Source organism: Zingiber officinale, chromosome 2A, assembly GCF_018446385.1.
Source record: "Zingiber officinale cultivar Zhangliang chromosome 2A, Zo_v1.1, whole genome shotgun sequence".
NCBI classification, from domain to species: domain Eukaryota; kingdom Viridiplantae; phylum Streptophyta; class Magnoliopsida; order Zingiberales; family Zingiberaceae; genus Zingiber; species Zingiber officinale.
In genome coordinates, this window is record NC_055988.1 from 119849125 (window position 1) to 119867728 (window position 18604).

Genomic DNA, 18604 nt, shown 5'->3' on the forward strand with positions numbered 1-18604 from the left:
ATTTAATATATTTATCTAATTTTTTTCATAAGTAGGATGTAAAATCTATAAATTAAATATCAAAAATTATTATTTTTTATTTGAAAATTGATTCATGAGTTTACTAACGAACATATTCATGAGCTAACGAGTCGAGTATTGTGAAACTTGAACTTAATTTATTTATTTTAACAAATTTTATTAAACGAGATCAAACAAACTTTTATCGAATCAAATTTTAAATTAACTTAATAATTTGATTCATTTACACTCCTACCCACACAAACAATAAAAAAAACAAATGACAAAAAACTTGTGCTTCATGAATTTAAAATAATGGTGCATCTTCTCTTGTTTCTCAAATTGCTCACATGCAATTTGATTTTTCCAGCCCAGTGGGACCAATGCTGGCTCCGCTCTTGTCCACGATGATAAGTCAGCAATGCAATTGAATCTCAAACTCCAAATAAATATCTGATAATGGCATCCTGCCCCGTCCAATAATAACGGAAAAATATATTAACGGTTTCTCCATGAATATAGAATTCATATCTCATAATGAATATATTCGATAGATCACATTTATTGGGTTTGGCCGTACGTCCACATGTAAGCCCATTAAAGGGAGAAATTGTATCCAACAGCTAATAGATTTTATTGGAGGATATATCCGAATCACCGTGACCTTGGTTTTGTTAAAGTAAATCTTCTGAACTATCTTGTATTCATTTCAGTGTTGTATTGTTGTTCTTCTACCATGTTCTGTATGATACAGAGAATATTTTGTTTACTATGACATGAACTTACCATTTGAATTATGAAGCTCATGGTCGGATTATAATTTGTCTGTCCCAAATTCACTGGACGAGAGAAATTATTGATGAATTTGTTATGACCAACCTTAACCTTCCCACCTGATTTGCTATCACCAACCTTAACCTTCTTCCTTCCCTATCCATTTCAGCAACCCCCAAATTTCAGAGCAGTTCAACAAGATTAAACCAACCCCCAAATGGATCACTGTTCAGTAATCAGTCGGTTTCCCACAAACTTATTGCACCAAACGAAATTGTCCCTGTAGTGAAGAAGAAAAAAGAAAGAAGGAATTAGGCCAAATGTTGAAGAACAAAAGTCTGAAGAAGTGATGAGGTTTGAAAAACTGAATATCTTATTCAACAAAGGTCGCTGAGTTTGACTTAATTGTGTTTTGTTTTCAAATGGTGTGGCCTTAAAGTCAAATTTGTGTCGAAAAGTTGCAGAAATTCATGTGCAAATTTATCTTTTGGATCAATGAATCGAATTAAACAACCACCGAAACAGTGAATTCTTCTGAGGGATGAGAAGAATCATATGCTACAGGTCATTGAGCGTTCGCTCTGTACACGGCAAAAAAATCGAAATTTTATAACTAGTTTTCCGACGAGTCATGGCTTCGGAGCAGGGGACTTGAGCGGTGGCGCGTGGTTTTCCTCCGCCGGCCCTTGCTCGACGTCGACCTCCCTCGAGCTGAAGGAAGAGGGACCTGCGCTGGCCTTCCTTCCCTGGCTCCAAAGCCTTCGCAGGGACCGGAACGTCGCTGAAACTGGTGATCTCAGCTCCTCCAGGGCCGCCCTGCTCGAAGGCAACGGCGAGGTTTGAGGCCCCAGGACATCGACGGCGTTCCTCGGGATCTCGATCACCAGAGCCCTTTCGTTAACCGGGTCTCGGCCTCCCCGAATCAGCACATTGGTGGGAAACGCCTCCGGGGTGGCCTCCGTCGGCGGATCGGGCGACTCAGTTTCAGGGGAGGAGGTTTCGTCTGCGACGACGGCGCTGCGGCATAGCGGGCAGGTGGAGTGGGAGTGGAACCACATGTCGATGCACTGGAGGTGGAAGCCGTGGCCGCACTTGGGGAGCACCCGGGCCTCCTCGCCGTCGGCGAGCTCCGAGAGGCAGACCGCGCACTCGAGCCCGCCGCCGGCCTTAAAGTCAGAGGCACGGTATACGGTGACGGGGAGGGAGGCAAGGGAGGCAGGGTCCAGACCTCGGCGCGGGGCGGCGGGGACTAGGTCGCTGGCGGCGAAGACAAAACGGGCGCCGTAGCCGGAGCGGTCGTGGCGGAGGTAGCGCTTGGCGTAGAGGTAGAGGAAGAAGACGAAGACGACGACCATGAACAGGAATATGACGGAGGCCACCATGACCTCGCTGCTGATCCTCACGGTGGCGGCGTTGGTGGCTGCCGGATCGACGTCGCCCTCGCTGCCCATCGCCGCCACGGACACAGTTGCTGATGACATTGAGAATTAAGAAGTGACGGTGAGAATTATGAGGCGTGTATCGAAATATGTTGATCGAAACCGAGCTTTTATAAGAGGAGCTGAGGAGGAAGGAGCGGAGGAAGGTGAGAAAGGTAGACTTAGTCAACGGTGGCACTGAAGAGGCGGCGGTCCACGAAGCACTACTTGGATTCCAAGTTATTTGACGTGTCAAGGTTGCTTGGGTTGACTTAGGGCACTGCGTGTGATTTGGTTTGCATTTTTTTTTCGCGAAATGGCATGATTATATATAAAAAAAAATATTGCAAACGGCCAATTTAGACAATAGATCAATCCCTTTGGTCATAATTGGCCTAATCATATTTAAAATAAAACAGGGCGCATTTAAGTTACGGAATTCCAACGTATTTTGATCCTATCATGAAGTTAAGTAGATGGCAATCGGAAATAACGCTGAGATGATTTGCTCTTCATCTTCGTTGGTGCTTCTCTGTTTCTATAATCATAAGTTGTTAGTGTTAAGCTGGGAGGGGGTTACCGGCAACGGCCCTTCAACGATCAAGTCTCACACCGACAAGCGAGGAAAACATAATAAAGAATAAGAAGTAGCGAACAGTGACTCCCCAAGACGTATGTGCGTACCTCCGCGGGGGGCTGCTTTTTTCCTTATATAGGGCTTCGACGAATAAACTGCATGCTTCCTGGACGGATGCGAATTCCCAAACTTTCCCCAAAAGCTAACATTGAGAAAAGATCCCTGACCTCTTACCATAACGGGGCAAGCGTATCTCTGCCACGGCGGCAGGATCTTCTTCCGTACGATTCTCTGTCCTTCCTCGCCGTCAGTCGGTGAAACTGACTCCCAAAAGGATATTCTATCCATACGCACCATTAACCGGCGACACTAACTCCCAGAAGGATGTTGGCATGTATCCCCCGTCTTATTTATTGACTGTCGTCTGGCCGGCTTCCCATTCATCGGGCCGACCGGCCTCTTCTTTGACCTCATGCGCCTATGTCTTGGTCGATCGGCGTGAATGTCTTTTGCCTCGCTGGACTCCACCTTGATCGGTCCGACCGGCCTCTTCTTTGGCCTCATGCGCCTATGTCTGTGCCGCTCGGCGTGTAGTCCCTTGCCTAGGCTTGGCCAACCCCCTCCAAACTCTTCTGCTTGGACGGGGACGAGGGGCCTTCTGACCGGCTAGTCTCTTGGTTGACCACCCCTTAACTTTGACATCTACCAAAGCACTGAACTTCCTTGGAGGACTTCCTTGGAGGTGGGCTCTTCTGGGTCATCACGGGATCACATGCCTCCCCTTTAAGTCTAGTCAAAGGAAGTTGTAAGTCCGACTGACTGGACAAAATGATGTGAAAATATTACTTCCCGTTTAGCGCTTTGGTCATCTATGCTTCTTAGTAGGAGACCCACCGCTTGGCCTAAGTTTTCTTTACGAGGTGAGACCTTCAGCGGGTCGATCGGCCCGTTTGAGAGATCGCCTGACCATGAGTCGGCAACTCTTGTGTGCTCAGCCCTCAAAGCCGTTGTCTGGACCCTTCCTCTTCCCTAAAAATCTCTTGAAAACCGCATCACTCTGAGACGTTAATGCAAAGCATGCCTCATTAATTCTTCTGACAACCGACCTATGAGCACGCACCGCGTGTCGAGCACTTGCCAATGCACGCTTGAGACGACAGGAGGGGATGTGACCTCCAGCAATTTGAATTTCAATGGCCAGATTTATTTCTAGGTATTCGCGCCGACGATCGAGCGGCCTAGCCTTGTCCCTGATGTTTATATGCTTGAGGTCGCCGCTTTCTTCTCCTCTTCACTTAGCGTCCTGGTTGTCGACGATCTCCTATGCCTTACGAATCCTGCTTTTCTTGCTGTCCTTACTCCCGGTGAGTTCGTTACTTCCCTTCGTAGCCATCTTCTACTTTGCTATCTTCGATAATCCTCCCGTGAACTTCTTCGTCTACCTTTGCCTCCTTTTCTTTTGCACTTCTTCCCGATTCTTCTCGGTTATTCCTTCGACGATGGCTAGTACATCTCAACCCTCGTCTTCTGCCCCGGGTCCATGGTACGACACTATGGAGTCCAGGTTCGACGAGGATGATGCTCGCTCCCTCGCCAACACCTTTGAACTTCCTCCCGGCTACGAGATCCACGTTCCGTTAGCCACCAATCAGCCTTTCGTTCCGTCGAGCGGCTGTATCTGCTTCTTCCGAGACCAATTTGCTGTCGGCTTGCGGCTTCCCCTTCATCCTTTTATCATAGATGTTTGTAAATATTTCAGTTTATCCCTTTCCCAGTTAGTCCCAAATTCCTTTCGTCTTTTGTGCGGGGTAATTATCTTGTTCCGCTTGCATCGCATCCCTCTGACCCCTTCGATTTTCCACTACTTTTATTACCCAAAGTTTTCTGATTAGCCGGGCACCTTCCTCTTGCAAGCTCGCCCCGGTCTGGTCTTTTTTGACAGGGTACCCTCCTCCAACAAACATTGGAGTGAATATTTCTTTTTTGTCCATTTTCCCGATCGGCCCTCCTTCCAAACCACTTGGCAACTTTCGTTGGGGCCTCAACCTTCACTGCCCCGCTATAAAAGTGCTTCGGACTACTTGCATACTGCCTCTGTGCTGGCTGGTCAGAAGTTCAATATTCACAAGTTGCTGGAGGAAGGAGTTATGCCACTCTTCGGCCTTAGCCCGATCAACCCATCCGAGCCGATCGACTTAGGTAAATTGTTCACTTGCTTCTCTTCTCTTTGTCTAACCGATTTCTTTCTTTATTTTGCAGCCGATATCATGATGAGGGCATGCTTGGTCGGGCAATCAAAGCTTTCCAGTGCCGAAGTTGACAAAGTAGTGGTCGAAGTTTTAGCCGAGCGAGGATTTCAACAGGAAGATCTTCCAGAGCAGATACCCCGCGAGCGCAAGCCTATTCAGGAGGCCGGTGGGGAGTTGGGCCAGGTGCCAGTCGAAGGAGCAGCGACTGGTGCGTCGATAGCAAAGCTTCCGACCGATTAGCTAGCTCCAGAAGAGGGCTCGCAATCGGAAGCGCCGCTTGAGAATACGCGCAAGAGGCGTCGAGCGGAGAAAGCTGCTCGCTCCGCGTCTTCAGCAGCGAGGATCGCCGATCGGCCTAGTGCTTCCGGACCGATATTGTCGGAGGCCACCAATCTCTTTCGACCGGACACCCTCCGACCCTCTTGTCGCCTCTCTAATCGCCAGCCTGCCGCTACTATCGGCTCAAGGCCGCATCCTAAGGTCGATCATCAACCCTGCGCCTTCTTCCTCCCGCGCAGGTTGATCGGCTTCTTCCCATTTGGCCCCGACCGGCCGGAGACGCGTCACAGCTACCCTCCACCTTCCTACCGAAGAGGTTTCTGTGTCGGGAGGCTCGGTCGATCAGACTGAACACCGGATCATCATTCGAGGCCATTTGGCCGAGGTGTGGGAAGATGTGCGTGCCCGGGCGGTGGTCGTGCCCCCGGGTGTATTAGCGGACAGCCACACTAGGCAACTTACTGGCATGAGTTTTTTCTTTCAGCTTCTGCACCAATTAATCTGGCCTTGTTTCTGATCTACTTCCGATTTTGATTTCTGCAGTTTTGGGTGGATGACCTTGCTATGTGCCAGAGACTCGCCTTTGTGGAGGATGAGCTGAAACGGCTGAAGGAAGCCCCCGGCCAGTCGGGTACCACTCATGGTCTAAACGACACTCAGGTGGCTCAACTGCAGGCCGGCTTGGCCAAGAGTGAAGAGCTGCTCGCTGCCGAGCGGGGCAAGAGTACTGAGCAGACCGGATACATTGACCGGCTCAAAAAGGAGATTACCACCTTCGAGAGCAAGATCACGCTCGCCACTAACCGCAAGCAAAGGGTCGTTGATGACCTAGAAAAGAAGAATGTAGAAGCCCGGACTCTCGAGCAGAAGTTAAAGCAGACAGAAGACAAGTTGAAAATGCAGAGGACCTGCTACCATCCAAGCGGCAAGCCCGCGAGTCCGAAGAAGCCACTTTAAGGAGCTAGCTGTCCGACAAGGATGCCGATCTTGCGGTGGTGAAGGCAGACCTGGAGAGCGCCTCGGTCGGCCTTAGAGGCACATAAAGAAAGCGAGCCTAGCCGATTCGAGGAAATAAAGGTGGCTTTCATCCGGTCCGACACCCTTATTGATAAGTTCGTTGCCCGGGTTCTCAGACTCTTTGGCTGCGCCATGGACAACAATTTTTATCAGCTCAAGAAAAAGGGGCACCTGCCTGCCGATCTGCCCGACGCTACAATTGACCGCGACCAGCTCAACGACTCTATCCCCGACGATGCCCTGGCTTACTTGGAGTGAAACCTTTAAAGTGTTTTCTTTTTGCTCAGTTTGCTAAGTGATTTTTTGAACTGTACTTGTCTGCCCCCGTGTGTACCCAATCGGCATAAACTTTTAAGGTGTAATTCGATCTTGCCCTATATTTGACAATTCTCTCCATTTTTTCGATGGTTTTCGAATATGACTAGGTGATCGTCTTGTCCCTACTTATCGAATGATGATCCGAGTGCAACCTTTATGCCGCCCGACCGCCGATGAAGCGAGGGTTTGAGGTCACTGCTTGACCGCCGATGACGCGAGGGTTTAAGGTCGCCACTCGACCGTCGATGACGCGAGGGCTTAAGGTCGCCACTCGACCGCCAATGGCGCGAGGGTTTAAGGTCGTCGCTCGACCATCGATGGCACGAGGGTTTAAGGTCGCCGCTCGACCGCCGATGACGCGAGGGTTTAAGGTCGCCGCTCAACCGTTGATGACGCGAGGGTTTAAGGTCGCCGCTCGACCGCCGATGACGCGAGGGTTTAAGGTCGTCGCTCGACCGCCGATGACGCGAGGGTTTAAGGTCTCCGCTCGACCGCCGATGACGCGAGGGTTTAAGGTCGCCGCTCGACCGCTGATGACGCGAGAGTTTAAGGTCTCCGCTCGACCGCCGATGACGCGAGGGTTTAAGGTCGTCGCTCGACCATCGATGACGCGAGGGTTTAAGGTCACCGCTCGACCGTCGATGACGTGAGGGTTTAAGGTCGCCGCTCGACCGTCGATGACGCGAGGGTATAAGGTCTATGACGCGAGGGTTTAAGGTCACCGCTCGACCGTCGATGACGCGAGGGTTTAAGGTCGCCGCTCGACTACCGATGATGCGAGGGTTTAAGGTCGCCGCTCGACCATCGATGACGCGTGGGTTAGAGGGGGAATTGATGAGATTCTGAAATGTTTTCTTCCTGCATCAACAAGGATATACAAGCGAAAGGATACATGAATTCACTCGCGCACCTCTTCACCCGGCTCTATAGGGTTGGAGGTGGTTCGCGCTCCATGGTCGATTCAACATTCTTCCCTCTGCATCCTCCAAATAGTAGGTGCCTGATCGTAGCTTTTCCAACACTTTGAATGGGCCTACCCATGGCGCTTCCAACTTCTTGACATCGCTGACCGGCTTGACCCTCTTCCAGACTAGGTCACCCACCTAAAAAGATCTAGGGATTACTCGCCGGTTGTAGTTTTGCCGCATCCTTTATCTATATGCTGTCAGCAGGGCGGCTGCTTTGTCGCGAGTCTCATCGATCATGTTGAGTTCCATCCGCCTCCTTTCGTCATTTCCCTCGCCATAGTGAAACATCCGATCGGACTCCACGCCAATCTCCACAGGGACGATAGCTTCTCCGCCATATACTAAATGGAATGGCGTGAGGTTGGTTCCCTCTTTGGGGGTCGTTCACAGCGCCCATAACACATTGGGTAGTTCGTCCACCCAACTGCCTCCCAGGTGATCCAGCCGAGCACAATAATACTCTGAGGATTTCCCGGTTGGTAACCTCAGCCTGTCCATTGCTTTGAGGGTAGGCTACGGAGGTAAAGGCTTGCTATATACCATAACCCTCGCACCATTCCTTTAGTTCTTGGCCCGTAAACTGTCTCCCATTGTCCGAGACGAGTCGGCGGGGAATGTCGAACCAGCATATAATGTTCTGCCATATGAACTTCTTGACCATACTTTCCGTTATCCTCACTAGCGGCTCGGCTTCCACCCATTTTGAGAAATAATCCACGGCTACAATCAGGAACTTTCTCTAGCCAGTCGCCATAGGAAAAGGGTCGACTATGTTCATTCCTCATTGGTCGAACGGGCATGAGATAGTGGATGCTTTCATTACGGTGGTCGGTCGATGTGTCAAATTGTGGTTCCTTTGACAAGACAAGCATGTGGCTACCACCCGGCTTGCATCTTCCTGAAGTGTGGGCCAAAAGTATCCCGCCAGGATAACTTTCCTTGCCAGCGTTGATGTACTTCTTGAAGGATGTATTCAGCATCTTCAACACCCACACATTTGAGCAAAGGATGTGAGAATGCCTTCTTATACAACTGCTCACCCACCAACGTGAACCGAGCGGCTCGCCTCCTTAACTTTCGTTCGGCCTCATGGTTTTCCGGTAGAACTCCTGATTGGAGGAACTCGATGATGGGTGTCCTCCAATCCCTCTGAAATGAGATCCCTCCCGGTCGGTCAATAACGCCACTAGGGAGACCTGCTCGATTGGGCGACTGACGATGATCGGTGTAATTGCACTAGCCAGTTTTGCAAGCTCATCTGCTGTTTGGTTTTCCGATCGAGGAATCTTGTGGATGCTAACCTCTTGGAAGTTTGCCTTGATCTTCTCGAAAGCCTCCGCATATAGCTGGAGTCGCGTATTATTGATCTCAAATGTTCCATTCAGTTGCTGGGCTGCTAACTGCGAGTCCGAGTGTAGGAGTTCCTTGGTGGCCCCAACATGCCGAGCAGCTTGTAGGCCGGCTATGAGCGCTTCGTACTCGGCTTCGTTGTTAGTGGCTCGATAATCCAGCCGGATGGATAGATGCATCCGATCTTCTCTCGGGGATATAAGTAGAATGTCAATTCCGCTTCCTTGACGAGCGGGCGAGCCATCCACGTACACCCTCCATGAGGACTCTGGCTCCGGGTTTTGTACTTCCGTGACGAAATCCGCCAATGCTTGTGCTTTTATAGCCGACCGGGGTTGGTATTGGATGTCGAATTCACTGAGCTCAGTGGTCCATTTGATCAGCCAGTCGGATGCTTCTGGGTTGAGCAGAACACGACCCAAGGTGCTGTTAGTCATCACAATTATGGAGTGGGTCAGGAAATAGGGCCGAAGCCTTCGAGCAGCGAGAATTAACGCGTAAGCGAGCTTTTCGAGACTAGTGTAGCGAGACTCAGCATCTTTCAATATGTGGCTTAAAAAATACACTGGTTGCTGTATCCCCCCCCCCCCCCCTCTTGCTTGACCAATGTCGATCCGATCGCATCCCGGGTAGATGATAGATAAATCCACAGCGGCTCTCCTACGATCGGCTTAGCCAAGATGGGCAGGGAGCTAAGATATAACTTGAGCTCCTCGAAGGTCTGTTCGCACTCGCCATCCCACTGGAACTTGGTTGCCCGCCGCAGAATCTTGAAGAATGGCAGACTCGCATGAACCTCCCTCCATATCCGTGGGGCCAGCACTAGGGGGCCGCTAAGGTAGCGGATCTACCTTTTTTGAAGAACGACATACTCTGATCGGATGACTTGGAGATGAATCTTGATAAACCCGTGATCCTCCCGGTCAGCCTCTGCACCTCTTTTAAATTGCGGAGCGGTGGCATATCCTAGATCGCCTTTACTTTGCCAGGGTTCGCCTCAATCCCTCGCTCGGTCACGATGTAGCCTAGAAAACGTCCGCTCTTAGTGTCGAACAGGCACTTGATCGGGTTGAGCTTGATCCCGTACTTTTTCAGTGTTTGGCAAGTCTCTTCTACGTCTGCACATAGGTCAACAGATTGGAGAGACTTGATGAGGATGTCGTCCACATATACCTCCAAGTTTCGCCCGATCTGGTTCGGAACACCTTGTTCATCATCTGCTGATAGGTGGCGTCGTCGTTCTTTAACCCGAACGACATGATGTTATAACAGAACGTCCCGTCAGCTGTGACGAAGCTAACTTTTTCCTGATCTTCACGCGTGAGGGGCACCTGGTGGTAGCCCTGATAAGCGTCGAGCATGCATATCAGCTCGCACCCGATCGTCGAGTCCACCATCTGGTCGATCCGCGGTAATGGGTAGGAATCCTTGGGGCACGCCTTGTTCAAATCCCTGAAATCAATGTACACTCGCCATTTATTACCTGGCTTGGAGACCAATACCACGTTGGTGAGTCAAGTTGGAAATTGAATTTCCCTGATGTGCCCGCCCTCCAGGAGCTTGTCGACCTCAGACCGGATGATTAAATCTTGCTCGGTGCTGAAATCTCGCTTCCTTTGCTTGACTGGTCGAGCGTTCGGTCGGACATGCAACTCATGCTATGCCACACTCGGATCGACTCCGGGCAACTCGTGCGTCGACCAGGCGAACACATCGTGGTTCCTTCGAAGGCAAGCGATCAGCTCCTCCTTTTGTTGGTCCGGCAAATCCGACGTTATGAAAGTATTAGCCTCCGGCCGGCTCAGGTGTATTTGCACCTCCTCCTTGTTGTCGTACACCAGCGTGGGAGGCTTCTCTCTGATGGTGTTCACCTCCAACCAGGGACATTTGCTGGCCAGTTTAGCTTCTAACTTGACCATTTCAACGTAATAATGCTGGGCCGCCACCTGGTCTCCTCGAACCTCGCCCACCAGGTTCCCCACAAGGAATTTAATCTTTTGGCAATATGTTGACGTTGCGGCCCGAAACTCATTGAGGGTCAGTCTGCCCAAGATTATGTTGTACACTGAGGGCGCATTCACCACAATGAAGTTCGTGGTGTGCATCCTAACCAATGGCTCTTCTCCGAGCGAGATGGCTAACCTTGCTTGCCCGATCGATAATACCTCATTGCCGGTGAAACCGTATAGTGGAGTTGCCATGGGGCGGAGTTCGGCTCGATCAATTTGCAACAAATCAAATGCTTGCTTAAAAATAATATTTATCGAACTTCCCGTGTCGACGAAGGTCCGGCGGACGGTGTAGTTGACGATCACCACCTTAATGATTAGCGCGTCATCATGAGGGACCTCTACTCCCTCCAAGTCCTTTGGGACGAAACTGATCTCTGGCCCTTCCGCCCTCTCCTTGCTGCACCCCACCGTGTGAATAGATAATTGTCGGGCATGACTCTTTCTGGCTCGGTTGGAATCTCCTCCAGTCGGGTCGCTTGAGATAGGGTTGTTAAGAAGACTCTGCACTTAACCCCATTGGTGTGTTGGTGTGATGTAGCCGCATTGTCGAACTTGGCCAAATGATCATCAGGATCGGTGCTTCCATTGTATTCTCCGATCGCCAATGGGGTGTAATGTTGGGGTAGGGGATCCTCCATAATTCCTCTTGAGAATTGATCGTTGATCCTTTCAGGGGAGTCCTCGTCTCGTGCCACTTTTCCCTTCCTAGCATCCCTTTCGGGCGCCTCATCTGACGAGGAGCCCCGGTCTCGACGGGCTCAACCTCCTTCCTCCGAGGGCATCCTAAACAACGCTCGGTGAAAAGGGATGAGAGTGTTTAGTGTTGGCCCGATCTTTTGCGGATTTCCTGGTCGGCTACGGGTTCAGCCCCGCGACCATGATCCCCTGGTTGGCCGGATCCTGAGACGGCTGGCTCCTGTGCCGACCGATCGTCCAACATTCGTTGTTGTTGCTCTATTGCCCTTGCCACTCCAGCCTGGATTAGCTTCTCCAATTCTTCCGTCGTCAACGTTACGGTTGTTGATCGTCCGGCGTCCTCCATCTTCTGCTTCTGAGTTCAGGTTGAGATTCCCACAGACGGCGCCAATTTGATCCTGCCCTGAAGCTGAGTAGATGGCAACCGGGAAGTAATGTTGAGGTGGCTCGCCCTTTGTCTTCGCTGGTGCTCCTCCGTTCCTGCAACCACAAGTCGTTAGTGCCAAGCCAGGAGGGGGTTCCCGGCGACGACCCTCTGACGATCAAGTCACACACCGGCAAGCGAGGAAAACAGAATAAAGAAGAAGAAGTAGCGAACAGTGACTCCCCAAGACGTATGTGCGTACCGGACGGATAGGGCTTCGACGAGTAAACTGCACGCTTCCCGGATGGATGCGTATTCCCAAACTTTCCCCAAAAGCTAACATTGAGAAAGGATCCCTGACCTCTTACCATAACGGGGCAACCGTATCTCTGCCACGGCGGCGGGATCTTCTTCCGTACGATCATCTGTCCTTCCTCGCCGTCAGTCAGCGAAACTGACTCCCAAAAGGATATTCTATCCATACGCACCATTAACCGGTGGCACTGACTCCCAGAAGGATGTTGGCATGTATCCCCCGTCTTATTTGTCGACTGCCGTCTGACCGGCTTCCCCTTCATCGAGCCGACCGACCTCTTCTTTGGCCTCATGCGCCTATGTCTTGGCTGATCGGCGTGAATGTCTTTTGCCGCCACCTATGTCTATGCCGCTCGGCGTGCAGTCCCTTGCCTAAGCTTGGCCAACCCCCTCCGAACTCTTCTGCTCGGACGGGGACGAGGGGTCGTCTGACCGGCTAGTTTCTCGGTTGACCACCCCTTGACTTTGACGTCTACCAAAGCGCTAAACTTCCTTGGAGGACTTCTTTGAAGGTGGGCTCTTCTGGGTCATCACCGGATCATATTTAATTTTCAATTTTTTTAAAAATGAACTTATTTATTATTTACCTTTTCCATTGATATTGCACACTATTATTTTTTGAAATTCGGCATTTTTTTTTGCCACAAAGATGCCGAATTTCAAAAAATAATAGTGTTGTTCATTATACTAGTGTTGATGCATTTTAAAAATTAACATGGTTAAGTGTAATTTTTAGAACTCTGTTGATCCGGTGGTAAGATAGAACCCTGCTCTGCAGAAGGTCACTGTCACGCTAAAGGTCAAAGTCATGGTGGTCACGGGCCTCCTATCATCATCTGATCGGGCAACCCACTTGCCCGATCGGAATGAAGAATGTCTGATTCGACATTATCACAGCTCGCCCACACACCGAGCTTCCGACGCTCAGAGAACTAAAGTAGCGACAAAACAGAAGTTGAACGACTATTTTGCTCGGACTTACATCAGGTCTCAGAACCAGCATATGACCCTGAAGCACGACCTCTCGCTTGTCGCGATAAGGAGCCCGAGCAGTAGAGAGACGGTCGAGCGGCCATTCCGCTCGGCTCGAAGACATCAGGACAGTAGGACGGCCGGGCGGTCCTCCCGCTCGACCCCAGAACAGACAAATTAAGGATCCTGTGACTTCCCTTTGGGAATCCGCACAATCGATAGACGGCGTGGTTGGCGCCATGGTTAGGCAGAGGATCATACGGCGGAAGCTTCTACTGTTGTGTCAGAGATATGCTCGGGTCATTGAGGTATAGTGTCAGAGACGTTTTCCTGACATGTTTTTTCAGGGGAAACTTTGAGAGGTATGCACGAATCGAGGAGCATGCACGCCCTCCCCCAACCCTATATAAAGGGTCTCAAGCTTCAATGGAGGTATGCATAATCTAGATATAGTTACTCTGTCACTTTGCTTCCTCGTTTCTTCTACATCGTCGATGGCTAACTTGAGCGTTGGAGGGTCATCGTCGGATAATCCCTTCCTGATTCTGTACTGATGTTACTTTGGTTGCAAATTTCATTAACAAGAAATCTACCAATGATCAACAAAAACACCACATTCTAATATCCATCGTCTCGACCCTCAAATAGGATCATCCGTATCATTAAATGTAATTTTTTATCAATTGCCTAAAATAAAGAGGCCTTTCAATTTTTACCCTATGTGAAAATCTTGGAGAATCATTGAATTGTAGTGAATAATGTCAGCCTCATGCTTTCCGATTCCCCGTGATAAAGATGACATCCCGTAATACAGGGACCGTGTTGAAACGGCAGAGCAAACAAGAGAAAGAAATAAAAAAATGATTGTCAAAATCGTGAATCTTCTCAGCACTGAGTGAAGACGTGTAGAGAAATTGCAAGGCAAAAAAGCTTGTCAACTCAAGAAAGACGTGAGACCTATCAAATCAAGGTCTCTGATATCGAGATGACTAATCTCTTGCAGCAACAGAGAGGGTAGCTTTACTCTAATAACATAGGCGTCAATTTTGATGATTATTTGACGGATATAAATTAATTCTATAATTTACCTCTTTTTATATATAATTCGAAAATTTACAGAACACTTAGATTTAATCATCTTGCTACAATGGTTCTGGGCAGTGACAAACTAGCACACGGAAAGAAACTCCTTGCACAAGTTTAATTAGGGAAAGGAGACTCGTGACAAGTCAAGTCAACCAGGGAAACGAGACGTTGACGAAAAAGAGACACCGACACGCTTAATTTCATGGAGTCATGGGCCTTGTTCTATTTGCCATGAGGGTGGAGCTGATTTCTTAAAGGGCCAGGTCCATATTTGGAACGGAGTTCCAATTTAAAAGACAAAAAAAACAATCATTGATCTAAATATAATCGAACATTTCTTAAAAAAAAAAAACGAACTCTAATTACATGATGTGATGGCTTGCTCAATTCAATCTTCCTTGAGAAGTTTTGTAGTTGAGAGCTGCTTTTCCCACTTTCTGACGCATTCCTTTTTCCGGTCCCATCTTATTATTTACATTTATGCCCTCTTTCTTTATTTCCTTATCTAAATTTTGTTTTTTAGCTTTATTTATTTTTATTTGATTGATTTTGTTTTGTTTTTTGTTAACTAGTTTTTTTTTATCAATTTTATTTTTTTAATAATTTTTTTATTATATGTTATACTCTTTGCATTTCACTTGTTTTTAATTTTTTTTATTGGTTTTATTTTTAAAAAAAATAAACAAAACCAATAAAAAAAATGTTGAGGCCGGCCAAAAAAAAATGTTTCAAAAAATGTGCCAAAAAAATGTTTCAAAAAATGTATGTTGGGGTGTGAAAATAAAAAAAAATTGTTTTTTAATTGTTAACAAACAAAAACAAAATCACTTAAAAAAAGAAAGTATAAGCATAAAAGGATATAAGTGTAAATACAATTAAATTTTATGTTGGGATTGGGGAGAAAAATATGTAAGGAGAGGTGGGAGAAGTAATTTACTTTGAGTTTCTTCTTCATTGTACGATTCTAACGCTAAAATAATTAGAAATTTTCTCCAAAATAAATAATCATTATAAAATTTTAATTTCAAATGGTATAAGATTGAACATTAGGTTAAAATTGAATCCATCGAATCAAATAAATTGAAAACAAACAAATTGAAATTTTTTAAATCAATCGATTCGACTAATTTTTTTAAAAAAATCGAATAAACCGAACCAAATATCAGTTAATTCAATTTTTAATAACTAAATTAATCAAATTTAGATTTTATTTAATTAATTATATATTTTATTTAATTAGTTATATTTTTAAATAAAAATAATCGAATTAATATCCTTATTAGATTTATTGAGTCATATAGCAAGTAAGGTAGGACCCCTGAAGTGGGGTTCGACATCAAGAAAGTTGGTTGATGTAGTTGTCAAAGTTAAGAAGGGGTCAACTCTCAGGTCAATCAGTGTCATGTCAAAATAAGTCCAGTGTTACTACTGAGTACTCTGGTTGACCGAACCAAAGAACCGATCGGGCATGCTAGGCATCGCTCGGCTAGACCCGACTCTATACTCAAGTATAATTGTCGAGTGCAAGATGAACCCCCGATATAAAGTCTGACAAACATATTGTCCGAGCAGATGTCGAATCCCCAGCATAAATTTGATCGACTCAAAGGTTGATTAGACCTTAAGAGCTTTGCTCCCCACTTCTCCAAATACAAGACTCTCAACTTACATCCGCCTGATCCTAGAATCGGTTGGACTTCAGGACTCAGCTTTTCACTCATGAGCATGACCCTTAGTTTACATTCGCCCCACCCCAGTACTAGTCAGGCATCAGCTGGTCAGCCCAGCCTAGGAGACAATATTGTCAGAGAATCGTAATAATATTGTCAGAGAATCGTAATAACCTGTCAGGAAATATGTCATTACTCTAACATATGCATGCAATGGAGCATTCTTCCGCCTATAAGAAGACTGTTGTACATACTCCATCATGGTATACTCTGACACCAGACATTCTCTATTTGTCTCATTAATGTTGAGGCCATGAGATGCGGTAAAAAAAGGGGGGTCCTCTCTATTCGTTAGGTACGCGCATGAATGCATACGCATTCGCATAATCGCACATTTACACTATTGTTATATTGTTCATCATCTTCTCCATTTCGCTCGGCACTTAAGCATCAGAGTGTCTGCGCCAAGGACCTCTTTGCTGGTTCTTGTTCTAACGCTTTCGTTGGCTCTATATGTGGTGTGCGCAGGTTTGCGGCTCTTTGCTCCAAGATCTCTTAGAGTCATCTTCTACTAGTTCAGAGTCTTCTTCTTGTCAACATACAAGCCACCTCGAAGCCATCCCCTAGCGAACACACTATTTCACACACTTTCAGATAGGATCAAATTTGGCGTCGCCTATGGGAACTTTGCCTGAATCTGAAATGCATAGATGGAAGAGACTAGACGACTCACCATCGTCACCTTATCACAAGAAGAATTGGAGCTGCTAATAACTGCTCGAGTGTAGAAGTTAGTGCAACAACAACAGGCAGTAGATGGATGTCCTTTACAGAACAACCCTATTGTGTTAATGTCGAGCCTTCACACCGAACGAGAGACCTGAGTAGAAGGCCCAATAGGGTTCCAATCAATTCCTCCTCCTTCAGCAGGCTTTGTACAAGCGCTTGCACAGCTGTGCAGCTTGACGCATGTACCGCCGTCCCCTCTTGCGTATCATAGGGCACTATTCTGTACCCCATTCGACAATATGAGACCAATAGAAAGGCCCCGAATATCATCTTCTAGAAACGTGTCTGCTCGGGACCTTTGAAAGAATAAAGCGTCGATGCAGAGTATTTCCCCTGAGCGAATAAATGTGTCGTTCTCTCAAGAAATTTTGGAAGACAGATTGTCGAGTCTTCTGCCCTTTGACAATCAGAGAAAATAGAGGAGTGACCAACCCAGAAGATCTACTTAAATTTGAAAATGCAACCATCCTTCATCAATATACGGATGATGTTAAGTGTCGAGTGTTTCTTACCACCTTTTCCGACTCGGCGCAAAGATGGTTCAGGCAGCTCCCCGCTCTCGGCTGAGTCCATTTGCTACTTTAAAGATTTTTGGCAAAGCCTTCCTGCACGACTTTGCCAGTAGCAGGAGGTATCGAGAGACTAGCCTGAGTTTGTTCACGCTCAAGCAGAGGGCTAAAGGATCTCTGTGAGCATACATTAGGCAATTCAACCAAGTGACACTAGATGTTTCATCCCCCACTTCCGAGATATTAATAAGCGCTTTCTCTCAAGGCCTTTCAGAAAGAGAATTTTTCTAAGCCCTCATAAAAAATCCCCAAAAGGACTTCAACAACCTACTAAGGAAAACAGTTAAATACATTAATATAAAGGAAACTCAGACCGCCTGGAAGGAGGTGACTGTTTCAACTCCGATCGGTCAAGCCGATGGAAAACCATGCACTACCACCTCCAAAACACTCCAAAAACTCCCGCTCTAATCTTCTGCCAATCCGAAAAGAAATGGCCATGTGGGAAGTGGATCAGTCACTGATAATGAATCTGTCACACTCGTAAATCAAATTAATATTGTATATTCACTGAACCCCTTAATTTCGTAATAATGTTGTAGTAATGAGAGCCCAGGATCGAACCTCGAGGAACCAGCGGTAGGATGTAATCTAGGATTGTATTTTATTCCTATTTTGGGGGTTTTTGATATAAAAATGGGGGATTTAAACTTTGAATCTAAATCTAACAATTGACAAGCAAGCAAATAAAAACTTATCTAATGCATAAATGAAATCTACTTGTGTGTTAACAATCAAACCCAAACGCATTGTCACTCTACGTTGTGATTAAATTATTAACACACTTAAACTAAGAATAAAATAGCAAGACATAAATGAAACCTGATCTATAGCAAAATGTAAACCCTAACTTAGAACTTAAACACTAAACACTTAATCAAGCACAAATTAAACACAATTAAGCTTCAACAAAGTAATGAAATGCTAAATTACTTGCATAAAAACATAACAAACATAAAAGGAATCTGTTCTAAGGTAAAAACAGTAGCAAAATGAAATAAAAGGGTAAACCAATCCATTCTCACAATCAATCTATCAAGCAATACACTCTTGTCGTCACACAAGAGTGCCGAAATCGAGAACACCCAACTCCGGACCTCAATGAAGAACCTCAGCTGCATCTCAGTTCGAGGTATGCTCAACAACGCCGACGGACCACCCTCGGTGAGCTGAAACAACCC

At 47.1% G+C, this 18604-nt stretch overlaps 1 protein-coding gene across 1 annotated transcript; it reads right to left on the bottom strand.

The window, feature by feature from the left end:
- Positions 1-1241: 1241 nt before the first annotated feature.
- LOC122042098 (E3 ubiquitin-protein ligase EL5-like) lies at positions 1242-2315 on the bottom strand. Its single transcript, XM_042602038.1, has one exon. It carries the CDS (start codon positions 2253-2255, stop codon positions 1404-1406), a length of 852 nt encoding a protein of 283 aa, XP_042457972.1. The 5' UTR covers positions 2256-2315; the 3' UTR covers positions 1242-1403.
- Positions 2316-18604: the final 16289 nt, after the last annotated feature.

Excerpts from the sequence above, each read along its gene's own strand:
- LOC122042098 (XM_042602038.1), bottom strand. The coding sequence starts at position 2,255 with ATGTCATCAGCAACTGTGTCCGTGGCGGCGATGGGCAGCGAGGGCGAC.